Source organism: Varroa destructor, unplaced genomic scaffold (genome assembly GCF_002443255.2).
Source record: "Varroa destructor unplaced genomic scaffold, Vdes_3.0 BEIS01000003.1, whole genome shotgun sequence".
Classification (NCBI taxonomy): Eukaryota; Metazoa; Arthropoda; class Arachnida; order Mesostigmata; family Varroidae; genus Varroa; species Varroa destructor.
The window spans coordinates 9,629,299-9,642,258 of NW_019211456.1; the positions used below are offsets into that span (position 1 = coordinate 9,629,299).

Genomic DNA, 12,960 nt, shown 5'->3' on the forward strand with positions numbered 1-12,960 from the left:
TAAAGGATGGGAAGGGAAATATGTCAGAGGGAAAATGAATATATTGGACTTGTCGCAAAGGCATTCAGTATACGTATCTGATTAATTGATATGTACGCCACACGTGCACCCCTAGCTGCAACTATACATGTGTTACCTTGAATAAAATTCGCAGGTTTCACCGCATTCAATCTCGTATCGATTCACTCCAATCAGGGCACCGTCATAACGTTTCGAAAAAGCTATGTATATCGACATTTTGCGTTTCTCAAAACCCACATAGTCTACCTGTGATAAATCTGCTACTATAGCGTGCTACCCCGCCATAGGGATACCGTCGATAAGTGGCGTACCAATAAAACGTATCTATTGTTCCATATTGTTTAGCAACGAGTCAGACACTCAGATGTCGTGTCGTCTTGAAATCGTGTCTGCCGAAAATCGGACCGTTCAGTAATCCATACTAGGTCGCAGGTGTCAACACCGATCAAATAAACGGGGACCCCTTAAAAAACAGACGAGCATTGAACGGCTCTTTATGGATCATAATTATTATACAATGTATTCAAAAAATCATTATTCAATGCGACCAGACGTTAGAATAACATCGTAGCGAGCAGATATACGACGAATTTAGTTTTGTCCGGGATCTGTCCGCCAAGAAACTAGATATAATAATAATAATAGTAATAATAATAATTAGATTAACAAAGTACAGCGTTACTTCTATTCTTTAAATTGGAATTGTGCGACAGATTTTTCCTTAATGTATTTGATAGACGAACATCTCTCCTATAGAAGCCCCTTCTTTCTTCGACAGCATACGTAGCAGAAAAACTTGAGATCAGCAGTCGTATCTTTAGCGCCGTAAACGTAATCTTCGCGATGATAACATCGGCCTGCACAATGGCCACGCCCCTGCCATGAGATCATCATCCGGCATTGACTTGACGGCCACAAGGAAGCACAGACGAAGCCACACATAATAATCCCAGCACCAGTAATATCAAAGATGATTGCGGTAGCGCGAGTTTGAGCGAGGAAAAGATAACAAATAAGATCTGTCGCAAAAACACGCACACGGCCGCGCTGACAACTATGGTTTATGAATACAGATATATACTTACAGTACGCAGGCGAACAGCAAACGAGCCATGACCAAGAACAGCGGGACGGCACTAAACAACAGGGAAGGCGGTAATGCAGCAAAGCGGTACAGAATAAGCATGCATGAATGGTACGTACATACACTATGAAGATTACCAATGCCGCTACATATATAATATATTGCTAACAAAGACAATGCCACGATCTGTAGAGCGCTTACTCATCTTCGCATTACTATTATCTCGACCGCCTATAGCCGCGCTACTCATTGCAATTCATTGAGAATGAACAGACAACGTGTCTTCTGTTTGTAGCTGAGAAAAATAGAAATAGAGATAGCGATAGCTTGTATACGGGCACCTGGACATTTGTGGTGAAGATAATTGGAAGATTGTTCAACAATATTTCACAACGGTCCCGGTAAAGTAATTGTCATAGACTGCCTCGTTGGCGCACCCGACCACACATGTATATCTGACTGCCATGTGATCTTAAAATATTTTACACCACAAACCCATAGCCACCTAATGGCCATATCGAATTTATAAGACGGCAACAGGGGATATTTCGAAAATCAAGGAAAAGCCTAGCTTACTAGGACACATTCGTCTAGTAGTAGAATTTATAGAGATAGACATTGTGTTTCCTCGTTGATATCATTTCTCAAAGGGCCATCGATCAAAGCGGGCGTGAATCACTCGGCCAACGCAAGACGAAGCTCGCCGTTTCCTGCCGGTACATAGTCGGTACAAGTGAGACTCGTCATTATTTCCTTATTGCATTTATTTGATTTTATAACCATTAAAGGAGTGAGCAGACATCGTCGCACAGAAACAATTTTTGCCTTGCGTCCTCGCGAACTTGCCCCTATCATCACTTAATTAAAACACAAACGTGCAGAAGTGGAAGGGAAGCATAGGCGAATGTGGACATTGAAAACAGTTTGACATCATAAATTGTTTGATGCCCATGACCAGTTAGCACCGTCCGTTACGATAATATCCTTTTCTCTATAGGCCCATATTTGTAATGACTACATTGGAATATGGTATTATGATATCAGTCGAAACTACTTCAACCGTTTCTTCTTCTTACTGATAATATCCTGCATTACAGATGATTTCGGCACCTTGATGGCCTATTTTTTCTTACAGTTTATTACCGTCATATCGAAAGGTGCCACCTTAAAACAAACAGGTATCTGCATCTCGGGATTGAATTAGCAGTCTTCATGAACGCTCCCCTTCCATGTGCCTACCTGAAAAACCTACCTAACTAGTTCCATGATATTAGCGTATGCTAATACGGTGTGTATTAAAGAAGTAGAAAATCACTTTGTAAACAACAAAAGCAACGATGCAAATCAGCCGGGATACAAGCAAGGGTATGTTTTTACATTTACACAGCTTTCGAGTCCTGTACTCCGACGTTTAGACGATCGGCTATTTATGAAAGAATCGTAGATGGCCGGGCCCTATGACAGGCTGAGGAATTTTCGCTTTCTTACGAAAATATTCCAAGATTCAATTTTCTCGGATATATCGCCACCTGGCCATGAATGTTCGGCTGGGTCTAAGAGTGTCATGAGCCGTTCTAAAGCGATTAATTAACTGGTTGTTCGGGCTGACCAGTCAAGCAGTATAAAATCATTATAATAACAGAATCCCAAAGTGCTCGACCGGGTCCCCTCCTATCAACTAACTGTAGTTGTTACAATCCTGGCTTTAGTTAGATGGCACCAAATACATCCACAAGGTAGGTGTCTCATGCATATGAGGAGCTGTCGCTACGAATATAGAATCACCCAAGCGTTCACAGGAACCATATGAATAGAGTGCACTACAATATTTCAACACGAAATCAATCTCTAGTGATTTCAGCGAATGTATAGACTGTCCTTGGCGTCTCTAGTGATATTAATCTGACGACCAGCGCAGGGCGGCCACTCTTCAATATGTACCCCTCAAGTCGCACCTGAAGCGCCACAAACTTTAATTCGTGAGATTGTAGGTTACTGAAGCTTCCATGTTGCCAAAATGCAATTGCCAACAGCAAAACACCTCAATCTGCCAATGACGCCAATACGGAATCGTTTGCTCCTGACCATGCGTGAAACTTCAAAATAATACAAATTACCTACCGGAGATCGATAACAAGCAATGCTAATGAAATATTATTGCCGCATTCAATTCTTCGGATGTCGCAACCTGTACAATAATGAGGAAACCTGTATAATAATGAGGAAATTTCACATATTGTCATATAACATTTTTAAATTCACATGATGTTTCAATAGAGGTTTTGGCTTCGGCAGGCCGTACCTAAACAAAATACTGGTGTCGCTGCATAACTAACGTAAGATCCATAACGAATAATTGATAAGGCAACTTCGTGTGGACATCGTATCCGACCATAATTTGATGAGGCAAGATATCTATGAAGGTAAGTACTCTTTTCTGAGCTATAACTAATCTCTAGCTAGGGCTCTTGCCCATAGGTTTCTCTCTGCAAAGACATATAATTATGCTACAATATTTGATCCATATCAACTCACCCACGCTTACCCAGCGGGGTGTTCTTATCCCGCAGTCGGTATCCTGTAGCGCCCAGTGGGTGTATCGTCCCTTCGCACTGTCCGTACCTTCTCATCGACTTTTCGTGCGCAGGTCGGGTGGGAGTCGGTTGCTTCTACAAGCAGTGATGACGATTAGTTGCATGAGTTTCGGCTTTCGACACGATTCGGGGCGTCTTGCGGCCTGAGTTCACGACGAGACCTCCAGCCGTTTCGGAGCACAATCTACTGTCACAGCACTATTCGTCACGATCGCGCCTTTGCGCTCTAGCCAACTCCCACCTTTTTCTGCGGCAGCAATTCAGCGGACGCATTATTAGCGGGTTAGGAACGGAAGTACTTTTCATATGCAAGCCGGCACACATCACAGCTCTGTGCTCTATTCGTCTAGTTAGGAAAATAGTGCACTCTCCACTGACGTACGGCACGGCTGATCCCGATGATAAGTTTGGAAAACCAGGGTCTCAGCTGATTTTGGCAGGACTACTCGTGATACCTTGAATTGGTCCGACACAATGTGTCATCGTTTCGGCGTGAACCCATTGACCCACATTCATTCACAACACCCGTGTCACCGTCGCCTGCGGAAAGCTGGCTAGTTAATGCGTCCTTATTAATAATGGTCTATCTAATGGCAGTCATAACCGTTGGCGAATTCGCACGACGGCCTTCCGAGTTACACAGTGCCAGCACAGCTGGAACTCGCTACTATGTTGTGCCTTGCCTTGAACCGCGCCGCAACCTGTGGAGAATACGCGTTGGTGTCCTTTCTCGGAAATCTGACAAGTGTTCGCCCATTGCTGAACCCGCATACGGGAGCGAATCTTGACTTTTTTTTTTGACGTGTAGTCTCGGATCACTGAAACTAACTCGAACTGGGAATTTTAGCCATTGTTACGAAGCACAAGAAAGTAGGCGCGGACGTCAGCCGAAAACGACACTTAATTCAAACTTTAACGGTAACTCGTCGAACAATACTCGTTTAGCAGACACAAATCGTTCGAGCCCCTCCCAGTTGCTCAAGTAGCGGCAAAAGGACCACTCTGCGACTCGGTCCCATTCGGGAGAAAACAATCGTGAAGCTCTTTCTTGCATCCGTCCCATATAGTCATGGCCCACGTGCACAGATCGAACCCAACTCTTGTTGGTACCATTACGCTTCTGGTATAACCTGGTTGGTCGACCAACTGCTTAAGCACTCCCTTTCGGCTCTGCTCCATTGGTCATTAGTTCCGTCAACGCTAAGCACTCGGCGACTCAGCTCATCAAGATATTCATACCATCAGCCAACCTACTATTACTACCAGAGTGAGGTGTATTGATTTAGATGATCGGTCGAAACGAGCGCTTCACAGCCACTCACTCGCCACTTATACTGCGCTTAATATGTTTCTACCATAATATATGATCAATATCCATGGAAAGCAAGGCATTTGAACTGGGATTTTTCGTGGTTATCATGTAGAGCCTTGTTGGACTATCGGTTAATAACGCTCTATACATGGTAATTCTACACATCAATCTTCTTTACCAACGCCCGATTGAGACAGAAGGAGTCCACAATGTTTTTTCCGTGTCACGTATTTTCAGTTGTGGTATGTTAGAACCCCCTTGTGCCTTTCTAGAGCCGCATAGTTATTTGTGATGCGGTAGACTGTCGATTTGGCATGACCCAGGAAGTTTGTGACCTTAATGGGCGTGTAAATTTTATATAGAAATCGTTTTAACAATGTATTTTTGCTTTCCATAATCAGTTTGCTGTTGTAAAAAGAGCTGGCTCCCATTTTACAGCATCGTAGCAAATTAATGCATGCATATCAGGACAAAGAGCCTGCAATTTAGGTGCCGTGCCCTGTATACATATTTTTTTCAGGAAAATAATTAAGCACCAGTCACATTGTTAATACCGGGAACCGTATATACGAGATATAATAATCTACGAAGCAATATACGCTAATGCGTATAGACTAAATTGGTTGCAGCTGGGTGTTGGCTGCCCGCAGGATTTACCAGCAGGTACGCGCATCAATAATGTGAATGGTATCAATGACGCTCGATAGCCCTGTAGTCACTTAGGTCTCGTGCCACACTGCAATCAGGGATCACTCCAGGGACACAATGACCTATTAGAGGGTGGACGATTGGCCGATGAGATCTGAATTAGTGTTGATGGAGGGTCAAAGGCAACGGCAGTTCGACGTGAAGCGGGGGACGTAAAAGGATGGTTGCATAGATGTACATACCGCTGCTATACACACTTGCATGTGTCAACTCCGATACCCCGTTCTCATCATTACATGAACAGGTCAATCCAGGTACAGATGGGTGGCAGTAGTAGTAGTGATCCTTCTCCATCGCAAGCAACTGCCATTGGAGCCGCTCGAGGCTTTTATTAGTCATTGGGGCACGATTGGCAACGGCAGTCATCGACCGGCCGAATTCCCTAGGTCATCATCATCATCATCATCATTTCACCAGGCCAGCGGTAGCAGAAGCGAGCAACGCTCGAGCGGTGCTGAACGGGAGAGCAACAAATTGAATAGGCAAAAAACAAAGCAGGTTTTTTCGTCGGCCACACCACTCTCAGTAACTAAACGAGAGTCAGTTAGATCCAGAAAAAGCTAGCCACGCCTGGATGCTGCTGCTGCTACTAGGGCAGTTATTAAGACTACCACCATATTTCTACAATAGTACTACTACTGGCATAGTCGAAAGCAAGCCGCCATCTGCCATGCCATTATATTTACCGCGACTGCTGCTGCTGCTGCTGTCGTTAAATCTCACATAGGGTAAAACCGGGTCACATCACAAAGTTCTACAACGGGATGGCAATAGCGTTAAGCGTTGGACAGTGGGCGCCGCTAGAGAGCACTGCAACAAGAAGAATAGTCATCCTCTTCAACAGCCATGACAGCACCCGCAGCAATAAGCGGCAGCATGTGAACGTGGCGGACCGTTGGCCGTGGTCGTTCACAGCCACAGCAGGAGAAACAATCCTGTTGTATAAGTAAACTATAGACAATGGGGCGGGCAGAGAGCCCTCGGGTAATCGTCACTGGCAGCGATTCGCGAGAAAGCGAACGAAAATTTCGGCAAACGCGTCGATACGAATGGAGTCGGGACAGAAATGTACGATAGGCCGCCGACGCCATCGCTGGAGCCTTGCGCCAGCCTACGACTACGCCCTGACCTGACAGGTTGACCAAAGCCACGGTAATAGTAACTTGTCCTTGCACGTACCGTTAAAATCCATAATGAAGGCCCGCACTACGCGGTGGCATACGTTAACAGATGAATAAATACCGATTCAGCTACATCTGGCTTAAGCTCTGCTTGATGTAATGGAAACACTACTCAGACTACAATTCTACTAATCATCAATAACTACTACAAGGTTGCCATCGCTTTAGCGTCCGAAGTCTGCAAATAATAGTAAACTGCGCCATCGACACGATCCTGATCTACAAAATCTATAATTTTCAACTGAGTTAGTGGCTTGTACGGTAACCAACGTCGCTAGCGCGTCCAGAAGACCAATAGTAATAATTTAACAGTTAATAGAACCTGTCAAGGCGGAGACGGTGCAGTAGAACTATTTAAGGACACGGGGCATTGACTGATAGGTACGCTGACAGAGCGACTCGATTTTCTATCACTCTACACAAAGAACCTAGCCGTACATTAAGCAGACCTGATTCGAAGCGAACAATTATTCGATTGCAATTAACGTTATCATTAACTGTTAATTAAAACAGTTTTTTCTTTTTTTTTTTTCTGATAAAAACATCATGTTTTTGACGGCTTAACGTTGAAGCTGACTACCGCATTGCAGTGTTAAGTCGAGCCGGGAAATAAGCTTGCGGCTGAATTAATATCGACTCGATATGTGGGCGTTTAAAAAAAAACAAAGTTACTTGTCCAGTCATCATTACCGACCCATAGTATCGCATTTAGCCAGAACGACACCCAGTTGCGCTGGGTGATAATATAGCAATTCGGGTTAAAAGATCATCTACTCAGTTGCTCTATGCAGCCCACTTCCTGACTTGCAGTTAAATTCTTAGCTTCTGTTATCTCGAGGGTAAGCGTGACCATGATGGTGACAAATATTTGCTATCGACTTTGACATGTTTTAGACCAGAATGGTCCCCAGGAACGCAAATACATTACTGACTTGGTCGACTTTTCTAGGGGGCATCCAGGGATCGTCTATCCTCAGTTCTGAGCTATCGATGATTGAAGCTGATTTTTGACGAAGATCAGCGAGTGTTCGACAAGCCAGCCAGTCGGCATTGTCGGGCCCCGCTGACCTCAGCCAACGATGCCTTCGTTCGACATCACCGAAATACATTATTTCACGCCCAGATAATGCGTAAGTCTCCGCAGTTTCTAAGCGCGACAAAGACAGTTATCCATACAAGTTGAAGACTTTGCATAATACCTTTAAGTAAGCGTAAAAAATAAACATTGGTCGGTAACTAGGTCGGAGAGCAAACGCAAGTGAACTTATATTAGCATTTAGCCCTGCTGCACAACTTACAGATGTTGGCAGTACACGAAACAACAAGCAAGACATTGATGTCGTTCGGATATCGCATCCTGCTATACGTGTTATTATTTCAAAGAGATTGTTCCGAATAGTTCGCTTATTGTGGGACAGCGCGTATCCTGTAAAATAAACGGGTAGGATTGTGTAATCATTGTTGAAAAATAAAGTAGAGATTTCTTTACTGCATTGCACCGCGTGTCGCTTTAAGGCTGTTCGTTTGAACTATAGCAGTTCTAAATGTCCCGGTTCGACGCGTTAGTCAGCGCTTGAAACGTTTTATTAGACGGATACAGAACCTCGTTTGTTTTTACAGAAGAAATATTAGTGTGAAGATGCCTATTGTATACAACTGCACGGTCCCATTTCAAAGCCATATACGCTGCTTGCAAATAATGATGGAGCAGCTTGTACGCGTCAACAAACCGATAAATACATATAATAAAGTATATCTGCATGGAACGAAATATGGGTGCTCTGTTTGCTGCCGTGGCGCCGCGCTACTTCAGCGAGAATTTCCTTATGCAACATGGCCTAGATATAAGAAGCAGACGAAACTACTGGTGTCCTGCTGGTCGAGAACTAAACTCTTGTTAGCTGATTTGAAAGCTAAAACAGCGGGATAAGTAAACAATTGCTGTCTTAGCTCGCTCAGTCTAAAAAGACGGCTACGTTGACAGCTTTCAACTTTAGGGTAATTGTTCGTGTCGGTTGTTCTACTTTCGATATTCGAGATAAAGGTCAGGACGAAATGGCTATGTATGAGTAATCTCGAATATAGCGGTCAGAACTGTACCGGCTGAACTGAAAGATGCTTAAGATGGATACCGCTCTGATCCCAAAAAGTCCGCTGGACATGCAGCGAAAGTGACTTTAGGTAACTTAAAGGAACCCGATTTATTCATCAACACGAGCCGGGTAGTGAATTATACGAGAAAAGGAACAGAACCGAGCTGAGATATTGGCCCGTTTTGGCAATTTCGCAGAGCAATGCGGCGATATGGGCGTTATCTGAAGGTGTGGTATTAAGTATGGCTCCGAATAGCTTTAGTACGGTGCTAATCAAGTTCGAACAGGGCCAGCGGTGCTATTAGCCTCGATGTAGGAAGTATCAATGCACTTTGATCTCCTCGTACGAAGCTCTCAATGAGCGGAAATCAATAGTCCATAAGCGCTAACTTGCTCTAGGAAATTTCCAGCATAGTTGAAGGTCGAAATCGCCGCTGCGACGCTGATACCTATGTCCAGGTCGCTGGTACATTACAGGAACCATAAAGGACCTTGACTGCACACTTGAAGATCGTACGTACCAACCGAATGCACCATTCTACGTTCAATTTTATGGTATGTTACGAGTAAATAATTGCGTGAAATCAAATCATAGAGGATTGGCTAACTACACGATGGCCAATAGCAATGTCTAAGAGGGAAACAGTATCAAGTAATTCTTTACACTGAAAGTAGAAGTGTGTTGTATTAAAAAGTCGCTAGTGATGCGTATTTGTCCATCTAGTCGGTACAACGACGGTTTTTCTGTCACACGTGTCAACCGTGCAGCAGCGCGTATCTAAGATTCATCTTCGTAAAAGCTCTGGAAAGCCTTGAGGGTCCAAGCCTTCCCAGAGCTCTCAAATCGATAATGACAGTAGCGACGCTAGCACGCGATGCGCTTTGAGACAAAAGTCACAGATTTAGTTAACCAAGCTTGCTGGCGTTGGACGTGACGGGATATATTTTTCTTTCTCAAGTAAATAGCCAGACAATTAAGGTCGTGGTTTTTGAATCGCCGCTGCCACTTCAAGCTCTAGCTGACGGTTGCCGTCTATCCGCAGTGAAATCACATGACGGCTAGTAGCGACCATCAGGTGAGTGGGTGTCTTCAGAAAAAAACGGAGAACGCTACACAGAGTAGTTGGTCACTGGCAGGCGGATAGCGAAAGATTGAATCTTCTCACTAACAAAGGAACGTCAATCCATGAGCCACTGTCTCGCGTCCGATTGGATGGAAAACACTGAATATTTCCGCTTACTCGTACGTATATATATAACCGAGTAACACTTGCAAAACAGGCCCGCTCTATTTGGCCATCAAAAGGCTAAATTTTTAGTCTAGGAAGAGTGTACGATGAATAAACTGCTAGTAGAGAAAGCATTAAAGTTAAACCGAACAGAGACTCCAACCTTTGCCAAATTACTTTCGTATAGTACTTAAAGTACCTGTACATATAGTAACTTAGAACTAACTACTTAGTCACAAAGATGCTCAAAGTAACCCTCATAATTCGTACTTCTTTATGATTGACCCTTAACTCTCAACCACGCTACGTTCCTTGTTGCCATTGGCACCGTTACAAGCGCCCGGCAATTTTCGCGTTTATCTCGACCGTTGCCGAGATGGAGGCGATCAAATACGACACCCTAAAAATGATCTATAGGGTACCTAACGTAACTTGGTTTGTATATTTTGCAATTTTGACATTATCGTTTGCTTCTTCTTCTTCTTTTACATAAGACGATAAAAATACTACATAGGCAAACCTGCGCACCATTTGCAGACCGTTTACCAACATCCATACGACAGTAAATGACAGTGAGTGATTGTGTCACGCCGCCGTTGTAAAACATTGAATACATTTTAATACTCGTTCTTTGCGTACGAAGTAACAATTTACTGACATATTTTGTTGACTTCCGTTTTAACAGGCTACTCCTTGCCGCCAAAGATTCACATGTACATCTTAGCCAATCGTATACTGGCATGTATGTATGTATGTATGTATGTAATTTTGGATCTGTTTGCAAAACATGCCAATGTTATGACGAACAATTGAAATAACAGTGGAAAGGATTCAGCGCCTCGCAATGGACGATTCATTGGCATCGTTCAGACTTCACAGACATTCGCCAATCGTATCTTTGTAGTGCAGGCTATTATTACGGAAATCAGATCCGAAACGATTTCAGCCACAGGAAGTAAGCTTGCAATGAGCCAACAAACTAAGCGCGTTAGCCAAGGTAACGTACGCATTAACGCGCAAACGTTCAGGGATCAAACGGTGGTCGTAGCTCAACTTCTGTCAGCAGCAACCGCCATTATTGATACAAATCAACATTAGAGTCACCAATCGAAAGGATGGCAATCCATGCGTATCAGCGCTCCACTAAGTTATAGGTCAAATGTTACACAGATTATAGGCTCATGAAGGAGAAAAGAATCAAGCCATAAAGAAAAATGAATATGGACGGTAGTTGCTGCCAGTGATCATCAGAAGGTAGAACATTTCTCTTAAAAAGTAACATTTTTTTTTTTATCTCTTGAACAGCAATCTTTGCGATGCTAACTTACACAGACACGTAACCGAATTTTCCATGTGGGCGCTCGCGCAAAGCCGAGCTACGTTTCTAAACGAAACAAGTTAAACTTACGCTGTATGCAAAAATATGAAACATGGCTCTGCGACAATTGGCGGCTGGATACAGTTGTTGCGTTTGAAGAAGTTTCTGCGGTACTGACGTTGAGCGATTCCTAGTACTTAGAAAGGAAACTTATCGAAGCTTCCTTTCTAAGCACACGCGCGCTGGTATTATTGGTTGTTCTTGTAGAGCCGTATTAATATTGTCACGGTACGGTTCATTGTTTTTTCGCAGCTGCACCATTCTGTTGCTGAGTTGTTGAGTTTTAAACACTACCGAGCGTCAAATTCGAAATTACCCAAACTAAGTGACTGATAATACGAGCCACCTAAGCAGATTTCTGATAGCCCTAACTAGTTTTATAAACCAAGTTTGTTATTGCATAAATTATTGTCGTTCTATTGCAAGCAGACGTCTTCGAACTTACCAGGTATGTCCTGTTCGACATTTTCAAAATTCGTGTCGCGGGCCATGATTGCCACTGTCCCTTTGCTGGTCTGGCTATCTGTTGGGACGAACTTCCAATGGCGGTCGGAGATGGAGTTAACAAAACACGACGTCAGCAATAGCAATTATAGTGATTGTAGCAGAAGCAACAACAAAGAATAGCAAGAAAGAAATAGACAATTGCAATGAACTTAGAACACGTAAGCTTGCCAGAGCATCCTCCACCGTCGCAAACATAACCACAACAAGTATCCATTCAGGAGATTGAAGTTCAACACAGCATGAACGCGAGCATCACTTTGCACACGCACTTTGTTATCTTCAGCTTTTGTCATCTCTCGAAAAGAAGAGCAATCATAGGTGATGATTAGAGCGAAAAGCGGGTACTCTTGCCAACTGAATCTATATTCGCGTCGTGTAATTATCACGTCAAGAAGTATCTGAAGATTCATTGAACACTGAGCAAGTGCAGGTGAAGCAGGAGTCGCTTCTGATGCGGTAGTAACAGCAACACAAAATTTTCTAACGCATTGTTCCCTGACCTAGCATAATCTTCGTATATACTATATATTTTTATAGAAAACTAAAAGAACAAGATCGGTGTTGACAGCTAGAGACGGCATAACGTAGCAAGGAGAAGCAAATATTTCTTATCTGGGCAGCAAGAAAATATATGATAAGCGTTGAGCGAATGCGCAAAGCGCGGCCAACAACTCAGACAAAAGAGTCACTTTCCGCTAGGTTGATCTCTGTCCAAAGCCAGCAAAATTTTAGCAAAAACAGTCCGCAAGTTCTTAAGCGAAAATCGCCTAACTTCCTTTGGTAGATCGGGACGAAAAAAGCTGCTTGCAAGCCACAAAGTGCGTGTCCCTAGACGTCAACAGGCCGACGGTAC

General features: G+C 43.6%; 1 protein-coding gene and 1 long non-coding RNA gene across 9 annotated transcripts in view; one reads left to right on the forward strand and one right to left on the reverse strand.

The window, feature by feature from the left end:
- The window catches only part of LOC111246183 (X-linked retinitis pigmentosa GTPase regulator-like), a 56,027-nt gene that overhangs the window by 42,042 nt on the left and 1,025 nt on the right, over positions 1-12,960 (reverse strand). For 4 of the 8 annotated variants that reach the window (XM_086984882.1, XM_086984880.1, XM_086984881.1 and 1 more), the window contains exon 2: positions 12,046-12,123. In XM_086984882.1, coding sequence (XP_086841008.1) covers positions 12,046-12,091 — 46 coding nt within the window. In that variant the 5' untranslated portion in view covers positions 12,092-12,123. Of the gene's footprint in view, positions 1-12,045; positions 12,137-12,275; positions 12,959-12,960 lie in introns of those variants that run through there. The other 4 variants (XM_022795367.1, XM_022795363.2, XM_086984879.1 and 1 more) reach the window with 3 other exon arrangements.
- On the forward strand, positions 1,088-8,923 carry LOC147756497 (uncharacterized). The gene is made up of 3 exons (XR_015324688.1): positions 1,088-1,216; positions 3,470-3,528; positions 7,850-8,923. It is a non-coding gene; the product is annotated as an uncharacterized LOC147756497 (long non-coding RNA).